General features: G+C 40.0%; 1 protein-coding gene across 9 annotated transcripts in view; it reads right to left on the bottom strand.

Moving 5' to 3' along the window:
• RARB (retinoic acid receptor beta) overlaps positions 1–16,482 on the bottom strand; it is a 323,420-nt gene that overhangs the window by 86,091 nt on the left and 220,847 nt on the right. For 2 of the 9 annotated variants that reach the window (XM_039705215.1, XM_039705224.1), the window contains one exon: positions 6,100–6,186. The exons of 1 other annotated variant lie outside the window; for it this stretch is intronic. In XM_039705215.1, the coding sequence (XP_039561149.1) occupies positions 6,100–6,186 (87 nt within the window). Of the gene's footprint in view, positions 1–3,790; positions 4,815–6,099; positions 6,187–6,306; positions 6,411–16,482 lie in introns of those variants that run through there. 6 more of the 9 variants (XM_039705310.1, XM_039705265.1, XM_039705254.1 and 3 more) reach the window with 6 other exon arrangements.

Consider the following 16,482-nt stretch of genomic DNA (forward strand, 5'->3'; position numbering starts at 1 on the left):
TTCAGAAAGATGAAAGAAAATAAAGTAGTGAGCTTTTTTCTTTTTTTTTTTTTGTGGAACACAGATGTTTCCAGTGCTTGCAGGGAATGGGAACCTAACCCAAACATCGCAATAATCCAGAATTTTGAAGGAGAACGCATGCTTTCGGGAGTCCCATCTTCAGGAACTTTCTGAAAGTTCATACCCGCTAGCTCCTCTCCAGGCAAACACTTCCTACCAAACTGAAATAAGAACTGTATAGAGATATATATATGTGAGCCTCTACATCCCAGCATGTTCTGCTGCCATGTCTATAACTTTTGACTTAATCATATTTTTTACATTTCTAACTCCAAGGAAATGCAGTAGGCAGTAGTCATCTACTTGATGTAATTAGCTGAAACACTACATAATGCCAAACAAACTTACTCTTGTTTTGGGCCTGCTCATTTGTTTTTTTGCCTGTTTAATTAATGAAGACTAATGAAGACTTTTTTAATAGGCTTTTCCAAGGTCAGATCTCCATTCTTTGCAGCTTCTCTCTCAGGATCTGTCCTGTTCCCACTTCCACAGTATTTAGTTAGCTCATGTTTCACCAAAAGTTATTGGTTTTCTCTCAGTATTTGCTGCCATTGCACAATGAGGGAGCAGAATATTCTAATTTACTTAAGAAACTATAAATTACTCATTCTTGCAATCTTAGTTCTTTTGTCCTCTTAAGAACTATCCTAGTCTAATTTAATTATACCAACCTGATTTTTATCTTATGACAAAAGGCGTGAGAACGAATTACGATTAAAAGTGCATTCGGTTCTAGCCTCATTTCTGAGTCTAGGATTTTGTTTGCAAACAAATAATCTCATTTTAAATCTACAACAATCTAACTAGAATCATATAAAGCATAAACTCATATAAGTGCAAAGTCAGGGGGGTTTTTTGTATTCTTGTAACAAACCGTGCAATACGCAGTGGCTAACAGTTGCGTTGCAAACTCAGGGCAGGTTTTTCTTCCCACAGGGGAGAGGAAAAAAATACCACACAAGTTAAGGTCATGTTAGGGTTGTGTCTTATCCTCTATTTTTACTTTGCAGACCCTCATGGACTAGAAAATTCATGAATCTGCAGGAGTGCACTAGCTTAGTGAATTGTAACAGGATTAATGCACGGAAGATGTGCTGAAGTTGGAGACCTACAGCATTCTGCCCTAAAGCCTGCAATGGCCAATTTTGCCAGCATTTCAGCTGAAACCCTGATGCTGTCTGGGATTGTTACTGGCCTGCTCTGAGTTTGCACTACCCATGTACTATTCCCTCAACAACCATTTACCTTTTACTCTACAATCACATCTCTATCAAAGCAATATTTCTAAGGCCTAAGGCAATGGCTGCAGGTGTACTGGCCTGGATTTATTTTTTTTTTGCAGAGCCAAAAATTAAACAACAAATTGGACCAAAAAAACCCTATCACTTCTAACAATTACCAAATTTGATTATTATTATATTACATCAAATCACAGAGGTCTTCGCAAAAATGGAGAATCAGGAAATGCTAGAGTTAGAATTGAACATTGCTATCTTTGTATTTATATGCAGTGGAGCAACCTTTAAACTATTAAAAGCTTTCTGGACCACAAAATTTCTAGTTCTGTCACATTTTCACAAGATGCAAGACAAAAATCTTAACCTTTGTGAGAATTTTAGTATTTCATAATCCATTTATATATTTACTCATGCATAAACTGCTTACACTTTCTTCAAAACTGAAAACAAAATTTGCTCTAAGGTTTGAAACAGAAATCCTAATTTGGACTCTAACTATTTTTCCACATTTCTATACCATTAACTTTCACAGTTCAAATTATAGCCACTGTACTATGATTCAGGTTTCGACCCGATTTTAAATTCCCATGAAGTGAAGATTAATCCTACTGCTTACGAAGTTACAAGACTGGATTCCTGAATGCATTTTCCTGTATTTTTATTTACTCTTGTTAATATGAGTTTCTTTGATTAGCTAAACTTTCCTGTTATCAACACTTGTCTCTTATCACAGGCCCTAGGCAAATGACATATTTACCACTCATTCCATTCTGATAAGGGTAATCCTGTGTTTAACTTGCCCAAGAACAAACACCATATATTTTGTTTTTAAGAATCCTGCTTCTAGGTATTAACAACATACAAGAGAAAGAGCAGGACATTTTAAAGCCAGGAGTTATTTAAAGAATATTTTGCAAGTGTAAGCTTTTAATGGCAGTATATATGCCTCCTACTCCAGGAAAGTTTATTTAATTCCAAGTTTCCGCAATATCACCACTAAAGTTATACTGAAGTTTAAACCATGAAAGGAGGAAAACACATTTTTAATAAAACATCTGGTTTGGATTTTTGTTTTTGCTAACTGAAGCTCTCCTATAGCTAGTAACACTATTTTTCAGTAAAAGTTTTGTTTCATGTTTTGTTTGAAGCATTTTGAGAACAGTGCGGAAAAAAATAAATATCCCATGCTGAACTTTGCAGTCTCCTTTTAATTGTAAAAACATCAAAACATTTGTATGTTGTAGGCTGCTAGTCACTGATTTTTACAATTCTGTTTTCATTACTCAACCCACACAAATGTCATATGGTGTCTGAAAACTTTTGAGCCGAGTGAAACACCCTATTTCACCAAACACTCTTAAATTTATTTTTCAATTACCTACTCCACCCCTTTGAAATGTTGAAGGGAAACTCTTCTAATTCCTAGTTAACTTTTTAACATACCGCAAAACAGAAATTTCCAACAGCATTATACAGTTAATGGTGTACTGAAGTGTTCGAGAGCGTGCTAAAAACATTTTGATAGATAGCCAAGTCATTTATCTAAATCACTGTCAGAGCAGCGAAGCATCCTGCAAGCTCTTAAGCATAGTATAAGGTGATGTTTTCTGGCACTTTTTGTCATTTCTCAAACTTGAAACTGGGGTGTTAAAATACTGCTATTGTTTATCATCTATATATTTCAGCAACAAATCAAGACCCTATAACATGGTAACACATTTTCAGAAGTGTCCTACCACTAACTCTCACTCTTCTGTTAACAGTGCATCGCTGTCTGAATCTCAAGGTATAGAAATAATTGATGGTTAAACTCAAAGGGTGTTCACAGTAAGTAGTTTTCTAGCAAAACAGCAACTTCTTAGAGCAACAAAGTGAAGAAGAAAGGTGGCAGCAAGGTCAGTACAAAGAAATATTGCTTTTTCTTCGGAAACTTATAACTACTGTCTGATTTTTGGAACGACAACCTAACCACTGCAATTCCACATTTTTGCAAGAACTGTAGAGATCAACATTTTAATTGCTTGGCTGCTCTGCTAAAATGCACTTCAAGACAACATGCATCCTGATTAGCAAATGTGCTACAAAATTAGATTAAGGGGGGGGGGGGGGGGGGGGGGAAGCTACCACAGAGATGTTATGTAAATTTGTCTTTCACCGGTTGGAGTTTTGCAAGTATTTGCTGTATTACATTACGATTTTATGTGTTCCTGTTTGGCTACACAACTGTTGTTAGGATCAATATGCTACATGAGAAGGGATAAACAGAAAGAGGTCCGGTGCTTCTTTCCTCCTTCCTTTCTTGCCAAAAGGAAAAAAAGCTTGCAAACCACATTTTGCACAAAAACTCACCCCACCCCTCATTACCTCTGCACTTAATTACCGGTCTTTCTTTTTTTAAATACATGCAAGTAAATAAATTAAATAAATAACAACAACAACAATTATAATAATAGTAATTGCTTTAAAGTGGAAAAATAACAGTTGGGACCTACATTGAGCACTGTGCCGGTGTTGCCACTCTGTTTGTGCCAATCCACTGAAGCATGCTTTGAGAGCCTTCTCCTGGAGCATGCAGGAAGACGGACTCGCAGTGTAGAAATCCAGCATCTGAGCAGGGCTCACTGCTAGAACGTCCATACAGTCAAACATGATTCCCCCTGCACAGAATGCCTGCAAAAGTGCTTTCCTCTAGGTGTGGAGGAAAATGGCACATAAAAGTACACCCAACTCCATCAAACTCTGCCCCTTTTTTGGCACGTAGGCTGTTGGTCTTTTTCCCAGACCAGAATCATGAATTATGACAGACAACACAGCTAAAAGCCTGTAATTGATCCAAATGATCATTTACCATTTTCCAGGCTGCCCAGCCAATCCAGCAAGATGGGGGGATGCGAGCCGCATTCCAAGTTTTAGCTACCATCAATTTCCCCCCAAAATTTCTTGAGAGTCAGTCCAGCTCCTGAGGCGCTCGCTGGGTGTGTGCTGCGTCCCACGCCGTGCCAATCGCCCACCTCCCCGGGATAAAACAGCTCCGGTGGAGGCTCGGGATCCCCCTCGGCCGTGAATAGATGCTTCTGCCTCTGAACAGCTCACTTCCTACTACTTGTGTCACAGGGAATGAAAGATTGAATTGCCTAATATATGCGAGTGAACTTTCCGTGAACCCTTCCCAGGCTGCTAACCTTCAAATGACCCAAGCGGTCTGACATCACCAGCTCCCAGGATTCTCACACGCCTTCACAACTCCCAGCAGCCCTGCAAAAAAGCCAGGCAGGCGGGCGGGCAGGCAAAGGCGAGCCCCAGCCCTGCCGGAGTCGCCCCGCGGCCGCCGAGCGGGCGGGTGCGGACGGGGAGCGCAAATTACAAAAAGATCCAAAATAATAAACTAATTTAAAAATAATATTAAAAAAAAAAAAAAGCCAAACACCACAACGAGGAGGAGGGGAAGGGGGTGGGAAGTAAAAAAGCGGCGTTTTCAGCGGTCGGAGGGAACGGAGAATTTGAAAATTCCAGCACAATTTGCTGAAAGTTCTGTGCCCCCCTCCCTCCCTCACACACACACACACACACACACATTCCTTTCCTCCCCGGAGAGGCCGCGAGCGAGGCGCAGGCGCTGCCGCTGTTCCAGAGCCAGGGACACGGGCTTCGCCCCAGCTGCTGGGCTTGGGAGCAGCCTGATCCCGGCGCTGCCCGGCACACGCCAGCGGGGACCCCGCTCCATGCCACCCGCGGGGACCCCGCTCAATACCACTCGCAGGGACTGCGGCCGGTGCCAGCCCCGCTCCCAGCGGGGAATCGCAGGGGCCTGTCCCTCCTGGGCGGGGGCCATCAGGCCCCATCTCTCCGCACCATGCATCCCTCACCCGGCTCCTAAGCCACCCAGCGCTCCCTGGCTTCCCCGATGGGTCAGATTTGGCACTGCCCGGGAGGGGCTGTCCCCACGATTGAGCCCAGGGCAGGAAGCAGCCACGCATCCCTCCTGTCCCTCCCCAGCCCCGCCGCCGCCGGGTCCTGCCTGTCTCTGATTAGCAGAGAGGGGCTGGGGCCGCTCGTGTAGCCCCGGAGGGGCTGTATCGGCTTTCAGAGGGCTAATGAGCCCCAGCTCCCCGGGAGGGGAGAAAGGCCACGAGCTAATCCACGGGGAGCTGGGCCCAGCCCATGGCGCTGAGCGGGGAGGCCTCCCTGGGGCAGGCGGCCCCGGCCAAGCCCTCACAGCCGCTCTGAAGGCGAGGGGCTGCTCCCAGCCACTATGGTCTGTGCTAAACCACGCCGCCGACAGCCCTCCCTCACGGCCGGACTAGGTGTCAAAGGCTTCCCAAGGCTGTGGCCACGATGCCACAGCAGAACTGTGCGGGCCCACCACTCGCATGAAGCCAGCAGAGAGAGCTCGGTGTGTTTTGGGTAGGTGACTACCTTCTCCAAAATCTTTCTCACCAACAAAGACTCTATGGAGGATTCCACCAGTTCTTATTCCTATGGACAATTTAAAAATTAAAAACAACAGCCTGGAAACACTCCCTCTGCCCCAGTGGGAAGGACATGAGCTCAATAGCCACATGCAAGCTTTAATTTTAAATGAATAAGCCAAGCCACCTCAGCCCCAGCAGTGAGCATCATCCAGGAGCAAGGCACAGAGGAGCCTTGCTTCCCCGCTCCAAAGCAAGCTCAGGTGCAGAAACTAGAAAATAAACACTTGATTTCTTGCAAAGCCCTAGACAGGAGCTGGGCAGAGAGGGGCACACTGAGCAGGCATGGCACACCACTGGCGACTGTAAAGAAATGCTGGAGAGAGACTCACCCTGGGACCTGCGCAGCCACTTTAATGGATGTGGTGTCCCCTCTCCACAAAAAGTCCTTTGATGAACCGAAAGCTCTCTGACAATGCCTGCAGATTGTATTAACAAAACTTTTCACACAGATTCAAGAATTTACAAAAAAACCCCAAACCACAAAACAAATCCCCCACACAGCACAAGCACTTGTTCCCTGAAACTGATATACCCACATTGAAAACCAGCGGCCAGCAAAAAGACCTGCTGCAATCTGGAAGCGAATCCTTTTGAAGAGATTAAAACAAAAGCTTTTCTTAGCCTCCTTCCCCCCTCAACGGGAGAGCTGTAGTTGTCCCTGCAGCAGGCAGCCTCTCTTTCCCTCTTCCCTTCAGGCAGAAGAGTTACAAATGCTGGAGTTTAACAGCGTCTTTTTAAAGGACTTTTAAAGGACTTTTTCAGCCCTTTGGGGTGTCCTCCCCCAGCCTGAACTCCTGCAGTTGAAGAAGCCCCTGACACTCTCTAATCTAAAATTTATGCACAGCATACGCTTACTAAAAAAGCCATCCTTCAGGGAAGGCTTGTTTAAACTATTCAGCACTGCAAAACAGTGTTTGTTGCATTAAAATAGCCAAGTGGAAAAGTGGCTAAACTTTTTTTTTTTTTTTTTTTTTTTTTGGCTACATTGCTACAGTTTTGTTTGGAATAGCAAAGCTAAATTAGCAGACAGTTATTTTCTAACCAGACGACACAGGATGCACAAGAAATTTGGAATACGTAATGTATCACCACAAAAATAACTGGAAAGGATGACACAAAACACAGTATGTTTTTTTCAGTCTCCAATTTAGGGAGAAAACAGCTTTTTCTGTGGACCAGAGTTCTTGGAACAGTTTAAGCTTATGCCAAGAAAAACATGTTGCATTTGTGAGTTAAAAGTAAACAGAATCAGACAAACAGAAACACAGTTATGTTTATCCCATTAGCAGTCTTATAATACCATATTCAAAAATAATATCTGTCGGTTGTACCTCAAAATGTAGAGTGGCAACTTCTGAAAGTAAATGTCGGGAAGTGACACTTAAGTGTGTCTGAATTGGAAAAAGACTGTTTTTTCTCACTGTATCAAAATAAGCCAGGTAGCTCATCATGCTGTGTTACAAATAATAGTTGCACTAATGCTTATATTTATTACTAAGTGGACACGTAATTAAAAAAATCCTCAAATAGCCTAATGGTTTGCTCACACACTATTTTCTACAACGCAGTAACCAATGCATCTCTTATTCCACTTTGGAATAGCACAACACTTGTTTTTCTTTAACAGAGTATCAGGAAAAGCTACATTCATAAAAGGGGGAGCATTTTCTAATTTAGATCAGAACTAATCATAATTATTGTGCTAACTAATAATCCTCTGGTTCAAATGCAACAAAAGCTTAAGTATTGCCACATATTTTAAATGCCTACCCAGCACCCACAGAGGTGCAAGGAGGCAACAACTCTCCAATATCTTTGACTTTGTCCGTGCAAAGAAATTGTGGTTTCACATCAGTGCTTTGATCTGTTTTCTCTCAGATTGTGATAGCAGAAACTTTACAATAAACATATTCTTAGCTATAAATGAAATAAAAAGCACAAGTTCAAGTCAGAAATCTATTTCCTCTGGTGTTACTGTATATTTGTCAGTGTGACATAGCACATTTGAAACCCATAATCATAAAACAAAAATTTACAGCCAAGGTTTAGGGTCTACATCTGTTTCTCTGGTTTTTGTACTGCAATTACCCACTGGACAATTCAGAAAGCAGCACTATGAATCATGTACTGCACACATGGTAGTGCTGGTCACTTTTTTGTTAGTACAAGAGGCTGAGGATGCCATAATGTGCTTCACTGAGAGAGAGCATTAACTAGAATTAGGATGAGTGCACCAGGCTCTCTAATAAAAATGACTTTACTAGAAGCAACAGAGCACTTCTGGAACATTACAGGCATATTTATAGCATGGAAAAATTAAGAAGTGCATGCAGAAATTCTCCCCAACTAAGTACCTCGGGGGAAGCAGACTTTTTTTTTTCTTTTGCATGCATTTTACTATTAATCAAATGTAGCACTCTCTTGAAACAGTTTTGACAGCAGAGTAAATGGTTACTAGTGAATGATGTGTGTGTTTAAGCAGTGAAAGCAGAGACAAAGTGATGTTTTCTTCTACTCCCTAGGCAAGAGCTGACACTAAGCTTGCTGCCTCAGCTTTGATACTCACAGATTCCTTTGTGTCAGTTGCTGGGAGAATCACTGGCAGTTCACTAACCCTGCCTCACACACAGGGGCTTTGATTTTTACCTCTTCATTGACGATAGATGTTAATATGAAACAGTACTTGCCTGCCTTGGCAGTTTTTTTTTCCCCTCCCCCCAGCTGGTGATACAAATCTGAAAAATCTGAAAACCTGAATTCCCCCGTCACTACATGTAGTTTTTAGTGTTGAAGGATGATTTCTTCATGTCTTGAGCACATGAATGATGTCAAAAATTATGGGGAAGAAAATCACTAGGTCACAAGAGAATGACTGAATATTTAAAACTCTAAGGTAGTCCTAGGAAATGGGTATCAACTGTGAGCAAGAATTGCCCTGAAGAAAGTAAAACAGTAAAATTACTGGCATGAAATGGCACAAATGACATGGAAAAAACATGAATTACAGTGAAATTAAGTAAAAAGGGGGTTTCTTCAGTCTGCTATACACTACTATGCACAGTGTCAGCTTGCAATGACTGAAACAGGAATTTGCACTAAGAGGAAGAATTATTTCAGGCCTGAAATATAACAGCAACTGGCAAAAGATAATTCAGTGCAGAGCAGTATTTTATTTTAGATGGCAAAAGCAGAGTTAGTTGTCTCCAGACCCAGAACTCAGGCATGCAACCAGTTTGCAAATCACTTACCGATAAAGGCTTTTTGTCTGTTTTAATCAGCGGATATGTATTTGTAAAGATTCCTTTAAAGCTGGTTGCTTAACTTAAAGGCTACAGAAATAATTAATCTCCACAAACTTGAGCATACAACCATGTTTCTTAGAATCCATACAATCCTTTGGCCTAGAGCCAGGGGAGAATTACCCTACATGATAAAACTGGGAGTTTATCTGTCTCAGCAATCCATTTCAAAGAGTGACTGCTACTAGCTGTTTCTAAGGAAAATACAGGAATCTCTAGTGATTGGCAAAGTATAACTTATCCATAGGTCCTCTAATAGCCTATTCTCTAACAGCAAATCTCTTAAGTATTAAAGCCTGAGATTTAATATCCCTTCCAAATTTTTTTTTGTAATATCCCTGATATTCTAGAAAGTCCTATATAGCCAATGTCTTTTGGGATTGCGATAAACTCTTAGCTCTGTGACACAAAAGTAGGTAGTAAGTTATTAGGCTTTGAGATAAAGAAGGATAAAAAGTTTGTTTAAAAAAAAAACAAACAAAAAACCACTTAAAACTCATCCACATTGCAAATAAAGGAGAGACCAAACTGCACCTTTTTGAGGCCCCAAAACTGATGGCTGCAGGCTCCTGAAAAGTTGGCAAAGAGACAATGACATCACGTGCATGAAGAGGGGACAACATGCATTTTTGAAGGATATAAAAAGAAAAGAACATTATTAGATTAAACACTGGCTATATACTGAATCTACACTTGCTGTTTATGAGGATCCTGCAGTGCAAACACCACTGCTAAATGGTTGCCAGAAAAAAAAATAAGTGAGGGGAAAAAAAAGTTTGCTTCATTTTGTTTTGTTTTTAAATGACTAGAAACTGCTGTTTCAAGGTTTAGCCAAGTACGAGATTTTTACTGTTAGCCTATAAATCCCTCAAAACATAGAATTATAATGGAAATGCTGAGGTAACTGGAGTGCCTGGCATGGCACTGACACATTGCATTATATAATCCAGGGAGAATGAAGGTTGGGACATCTATAAAATCTAAGCAGAAGCAAGATTCATGAAAGAGCAGAAGAACAAGTAGAAATGCTAAATATTAAACTGCAGAGAATACTACTACTAACAATAAAGCTTCCTATATGCTGAATATGCTTTTGGTTGGCTGAAGGCAAAAGAGCACAGAGCTCCATTAAAACTAAAACAGAGATTAAAAAAGGCTGTTCAAGTTTGTTTCTGCCTTTTTAAGGAGGTAGAAAAAAGAAAGTTGCCTAACAAAAAGATAGTATTTCCTGATGTTCTGATATCCTGAAAGGTGTCTAAGAATGTATAAATAATTCAAGAACATGCAGAATAAATGGGAGTTCCAAACATAGGCATCTTACCACCCCAGCTGTAACCAGAATCAGAATAGAAACTGGGACAACCGTACTTCTTCTACAGGTTCACTAATTTCAGCTTAAACTCTTGATGAAAAGTTAGCCCTGATGGCTTTCTTCTAGAAAAAGACCAAAGTTACCAAGCAGTGACTGGAACTCCAGCTCAATACATACATATATCCTAACAAAGACTAACCTTACCCAAGCCCTATTTCATTTAGGTCAGACTTAAGCTGCATTTAAGACTTGTGCTCCTGCGCTGCTGACAAGGACAACCCATACAGAGGGATGGCAGAGGCCTGAGACGGCTGAAACACACTTGAGCAGAGCTCTGGTCACATAAAGCCCAGTGCAGGTGGGACTGGATTATGCCATGACTGTAAACTGCAATAGACCCACACTTGGCAGCTTGACATGTGTATTAATGACAATCCAGTTCCCACTTAGCTAGTTCCCAATCCTACATCAAACAGTGAAAGAACAGCCCAGTGTCCTATCTCTGGGTATCTCAGAAAGAAGAATGAAGGGGTGATTGGAAAATGTGTTGGCATAGATACCTGGCTAGCAGGGGTAATGATAGCAATGACAATGTGGTGACATTGCCTGAAATCTGCTGGTAATGATGATCATTATGCCAACACCTCCACTCTGCCTGTTGCCCTACTGCACTGTACTTTCACACCTTTGTTTCTGTCATGCAGATGTGCTTTCTGTTTGGGAACAGCCTGCATAAATTTTTGCTGTAAATGAGGTAGAATTACCCAGAAACTGAAGTATATATTTAGCAAATCGATGTCTGGTTTCTTTTGTAGAACAAGTGCCATCAATAATGTGGGAATTAACTGAGGGCACATGTCCTCTGAGGGACACTGTTATCACTGTAACTTTATTGATGTAGCCTGAAAAGTAAACTTTACTAATGGGATCAGTTTTACAAGCATACAGGTTATCGTAGTGCAACTACTGTTGAGCAGGTATGGATTCTGTATATTCCTTTTATACTACAGTAACTGGGTGGTGACAGGTAACACTCTTTCAAAAAGGAGCAACTGCTTCCTCACCCTGTATTGTTATACCAATGTAACATTCAAACACAGATGAGATCTCAGGAAAAGTCAGGCTGGGCTGGACCTCACTTGCATTCAAAACAAGCAATGGCACCATCAATGACATCCAGTCTGAAATGTTCACAAGATGTTTCCTGGTTTTCAAACTCTACTAGAATATACATATCAAATTGTTCTTTGGTGCATTCCTCAAATTCTACTTGACTTGTGCAATTTAAGCCAACAAAGAAAAATATGCATGGTCCCAAGCAGCTTCACTAAGCTAGTCCCCCATGATTAAATAGATCTGCAAATTCTCATGCTCTTAGATTGCAAGATTCCCATATTGGACCACAGAAGGGATTGAATGTCCACACATATTATATCCATGTTCAGGGAATCACAACTGACACATATGCTTCAATCAAGGACAACTTACAGAGCTAGCGTACAGTTAGATATTGTGGTGGTGAACAGCACACTGCCCCAGGCTTTGTGCAGTATCATGGATTTTTTTGCCCTTTTGAGACCTTTAGTCCAAATATAGTGGTGGACATGCAAGCTGGCTAAGCATGCGGTGGTCCCTCAGCATATCAGGCTTGACAGATCTATAAAACTATCAAACTAGTTTTGCATAAACTAGACCAAAACTTCTTCATTTGGGTACCTTGGCCTTTCTTCTGACTGAAAAGTTCTGCACAGACCTTGTCATCACACTGAAAGAAACAACTTCTTTCAATCCAGTCTCAGTTTTGAGCAAGCATCCTCAAGAAGAGGCTTCTCATTCATGAGACGCTGATCTTCCACGTATTGTTATCAGACTGTTAGGAAAACAGACTTACTCGACTTCATATGAAGACATGGGAAGAAGAATCTGTCCTTTGCCAAATGGCTTTGAGATCTCACCCTTACTGCATCCATCCATTCTATCTTGGGCACGAAATATGCCAAAGAGTACACCAAAAGACAGGGTTGTGGCCAAGCTCTTTCAAGGAATTATCAAGATTGTTGGATGGGTAAAGTCAGCCTGAATCTATAGAAGCTTTAGTTAGAAGAAATGCATGGGCACATTCTTAATACTTAGAAATGTGTTGTAATTCTCCTTAAAAAGTACAGCAAGTTCTTATCCCCAGTCAGATATTAAACAACAAGTTGGTGCATATATGCTAATTAAAATCTTAAAAAAGTTAAAGGTGCACCTGTTGGATTCTTAAACTTGTCTAAAAATTGTTAGGTATTTTATTTTATTTTATTTTATTTTATTTTATTTTATTTTATTTTATTTTATTTTATTTTTGTTATTTTTTTTATTATTTTTTTAACAGACTTACTAAGAGCAGAAGTGCACACACCACTGATAGTAAAGCCTATACTACTAGCTGAACAATGCAGGAACATTATGTCACTCAGAGGTAGAACTTCACAAGCATTGCAAGAGAGGCTAAGAGCTTTGCCAACAAAATTATCAGACAGAACCTCACTGGAAAAAATGAGGCACAAAGATCTAAGTGAAGTGTAAAACTTACTGAGACTTGAACGACATGTTGACAGATACCACTCCACTCTCTTGCTTCCTATCAGAACCCAACAGCCAAAGCAGAGATTCCTAAGCAGTGTTTTTACAGGCTAGGCTTAGTCTCTCCCTCATCTTATCAGTAGCCTTCAAAGGGACTGTGGGTGGATCTCCTCCAGGGAGGAAAAAAAAAAGAAAAAATAAAACAACAAAAAAACCCCTCAGAAGTGCCACCTCTTCCATACAAATATATTGGCGCAACCACAGAGACTTTGCCTGAGCTGAGAAAACACACCTGGCTCTTCTAAAGGAGAAATTAAAGAATTCATGCTTCAGCCCTCAAGCCTTGAGTGGCCTTAGAGAAGAGGAATAGCTAAGGAGAGAGTCTAATCAGGACACAGGGAAAATCAATACTCGCTTCTTGAAATACCTTGGGCAGGAAGGAACAGTTTAAGGTTGAGACATTTTTCTGCTCTTTGCACAGGAAAGTGTGCTGAAGACTGCACAGGTGAGAGCACAAAGGTAGGAGAAAGCTTTCAGGAAGACTAAAAGCAATCCAAAACATGTTATACCCTAAAGTTCTTTGGGAAATCTTATCTTTTAAAAGTTTCCTAGTTTTGCTGTGTGAGAGATCTTTCTATACACCACTCAAGGTTGTCCAAAGTAACAATTTCAGGGATAAAAGCACACCATTGTACTGTTATTTTCTGACTTTGGTGTGGAATACAATTATTTAAGACTCAGTGGGAAAGTATGAAAGGAGCAGGAGTGTAATTCCAGTTCAGGAAAAACTCCAATAACTGACAACAAGTAAGAAACACAAGATAGATGCATTGTGTTGTAGGGGTGAGTCCCATTGGCTGGAAACCCTGACTCTCCCAGCAGGACTCAGTTACATAGCAACTCCTCAGGGCAGATTAACCCTTTCCCACTTAACATTTCTGGAATGATTTAAGAGACCTTTTCCTTCTTCTGCTACAGAATAATTTCATAGGTTTGCAAAAAAAATTTTTTTCAGTGCTACCACAGTAAAAGCAAAGCTATGTGACTCACCACAGGATACTGATGCTACAATGAACAGAGAATGCAGGGAGTTCACATCAGTCTAAATGATATTTTACGTCATCAGGCTTTGTGACATATGTAAAACACAAAATGTATTTCTCATCAAAAAGTTCATGCTCAGTCTGTGGGGACCTTATCCAGACTGCATTTATCAAGTGCCAATGGTCTTTCTCACCCAAATTCTGCCCGCTCATTGACTTCTGTCTACATAATTACTGCAGAATTAAAGAGTCCTCAGCTGGCATAGATAGTACTTAATTAATGTAAAAGACAATTTTTCACCATCAGAGAATGTGTTGCTTTCATTCAGAATTGTACATATTGATTACTGTAAACTCTGAAATAATTCCTGCAAATCTTATAATACTAGTTGGTTTTCTTCTAATAGTCCTTTCTAATTACTGATATCAAGTAATTTGATGAATTTGGGAATCTCTGCTTCATCACAGTAACTTCCCTATTTATTTTTAGAATTGCATTACACTTCAGTGTATACATGTCAAATGTAAGCACAAATACTATATACTATTAGCATAGCACTATTCATGTTATTCTGGTTATCAGAAATAACAAAGTTCAAATATAAAAAAATCAATATCTAAGACAAAGACTCCTAAAGCTCTCTATTTTTAAAATGTCAGAATTCAGCTACAGTGTTTTCTCCCTTGTAAGAGAACTGGGCAGTCTCTGGGGACCAGGAAAGGCACATGTCCTCAATCAAGGTATCCCTGGTGTGGTCACACTTCACTGCTTTGAGCCACAGCTGCACACTGTTAGGAAAAAGGAGCTACTAAGTTTCCAGAGGAGAAAATTAGAAATCAGTCTGATGTGATGTTACACTTACTTTTGACTGTCTTTTGGTCACAGTAAGTGAGCTCTATTTTCTTTTTTCTTTCTTTTTACAGGCAGACTTGGACTCATGGTAGAATGGGCATTAAACAATGCTTGGAAAGGCAGGCACCAGTGACACTGCTCCAATTCAGAAAAGCAGGGTAAGACTGCTTTTATAACTTTCCTTTACTCTGGAAGACCCAAGGACACTTACCTGAAGGCTAGAGGAGAAAAGCCTTGAACCAGGTCATCTTCTGCTCCTCTTCCCCCACCCACCATTCTCACACACAGCAGGTCCTGTAACCCACACCTCCCACCAACATCTCTTCATGAAGTAAAATTGCTGCTCAGCAGCAGCTCCTCAGATCCCATTCAGACCAGCCAGAAGAAACCACAGTCCTGTTAAAAGTTTCTTTTTTATTTAGTTGCTTTAATAAAACAGGTAACCTTTGTGTGTTACTGAAAGGGCTGTCTACATGGTTAAGATATGCCTTGCTTTTTTAAACATTTCACATTCTAAAAGTTCATCTGCATTTTATTTCTAAGGCTCTCATACAGCACTTGCAAATCCAGATAGGATAGAAAGATATAATTTTAAATTCTATTTAATTTGGCTTCTTGTTTTATATCTTGAAAACTCATCTTGAATTACTTAGCTGCTGACTTTCATAAAACTAGGAGTACTAATATAGTGGGTGGGAGATTTGTACAAAGAGAGCTACTTCAGAAATATTTTGTGATCTGAAAATTAATTAGGAAGAATCAATTTATTATTGTGGAGTTTTTAGAAAAGTTCATATTTTGCTATCATTATTCACCTAAAACTATCACTGACGCCACTGGAAATGTAGCCTTTAAAACCTGAAGGACCAAGTTCAACATGCTTATGTTCTATTAAAGTACATTTTCATATAAATGCCAACAAAGACCTATCAAATATTTGTGTTCTTCATTAAACTAATGCTTCCCTGCACCATAAACAAGATGGTGCAAAATATAGGTGTATTCCCATGTCCTACTACTAAGGTAGGCGATATCAAAATAAATTTACAACCATATCATTATATCAATCTCCAGTATTACTGCATCAGTACTATAACCATAATTAACTAGCTGCAGGTCAAATTTCTAATAAATCTTTAGAAATTAAATGTATAATTTGTCAAAACCACATGTCTTCATAAATTGATTATTCAGAATTTAGAAGCTTTTTAATTAGGAAGAAATTTATGCAATACCATGTGTAATAATTACGAATCAGCTCTTCTGTGATATTTTTGTACATCAGCAAAAATTAAAACATTGGAAAACATTACCAGGTCATTGCAGTATTTCAATGTCAAAAGAAACACATAGTTTAAATGTAGAGGTTAAAGATATTTTCCCGTATCTTTTACATCTTATATAGCTTTATGATCTCAGAACTGGAATCATTAACCAAATCCAAAATCAATGAGAAAAAGATCTAATCTGACCGTTTTCAAGTGCAGAGTCACTAAAAATTATTTATGCCACTGTAACACCTTTTTTCCATGGTTCTATAGTTTTACTAAACAGCATATATTCTAAGTCAAACTTCCATTTTATGGTACACTAAACAATATTTTGCCTTTCTCATCCCTTTCCAGCTAAAATTCTGAAAC

The sequence above is a fragment of the Passer montanus genome, unplaced genomic scaffold (assembly GCF_014805655.1).
Source record: "Passer montanus isolate IOZ18808 unplaced genomic scaffold, ASM1480565v1 scaffold10, whole genome shotgun sequence".
NCBI classification, from domain to species: domain Eukaryota; kingdom Metazoa; phylum Chordata; class Aves; order Passeriformes; family Passeridae; genus Passer; species Passer montanus.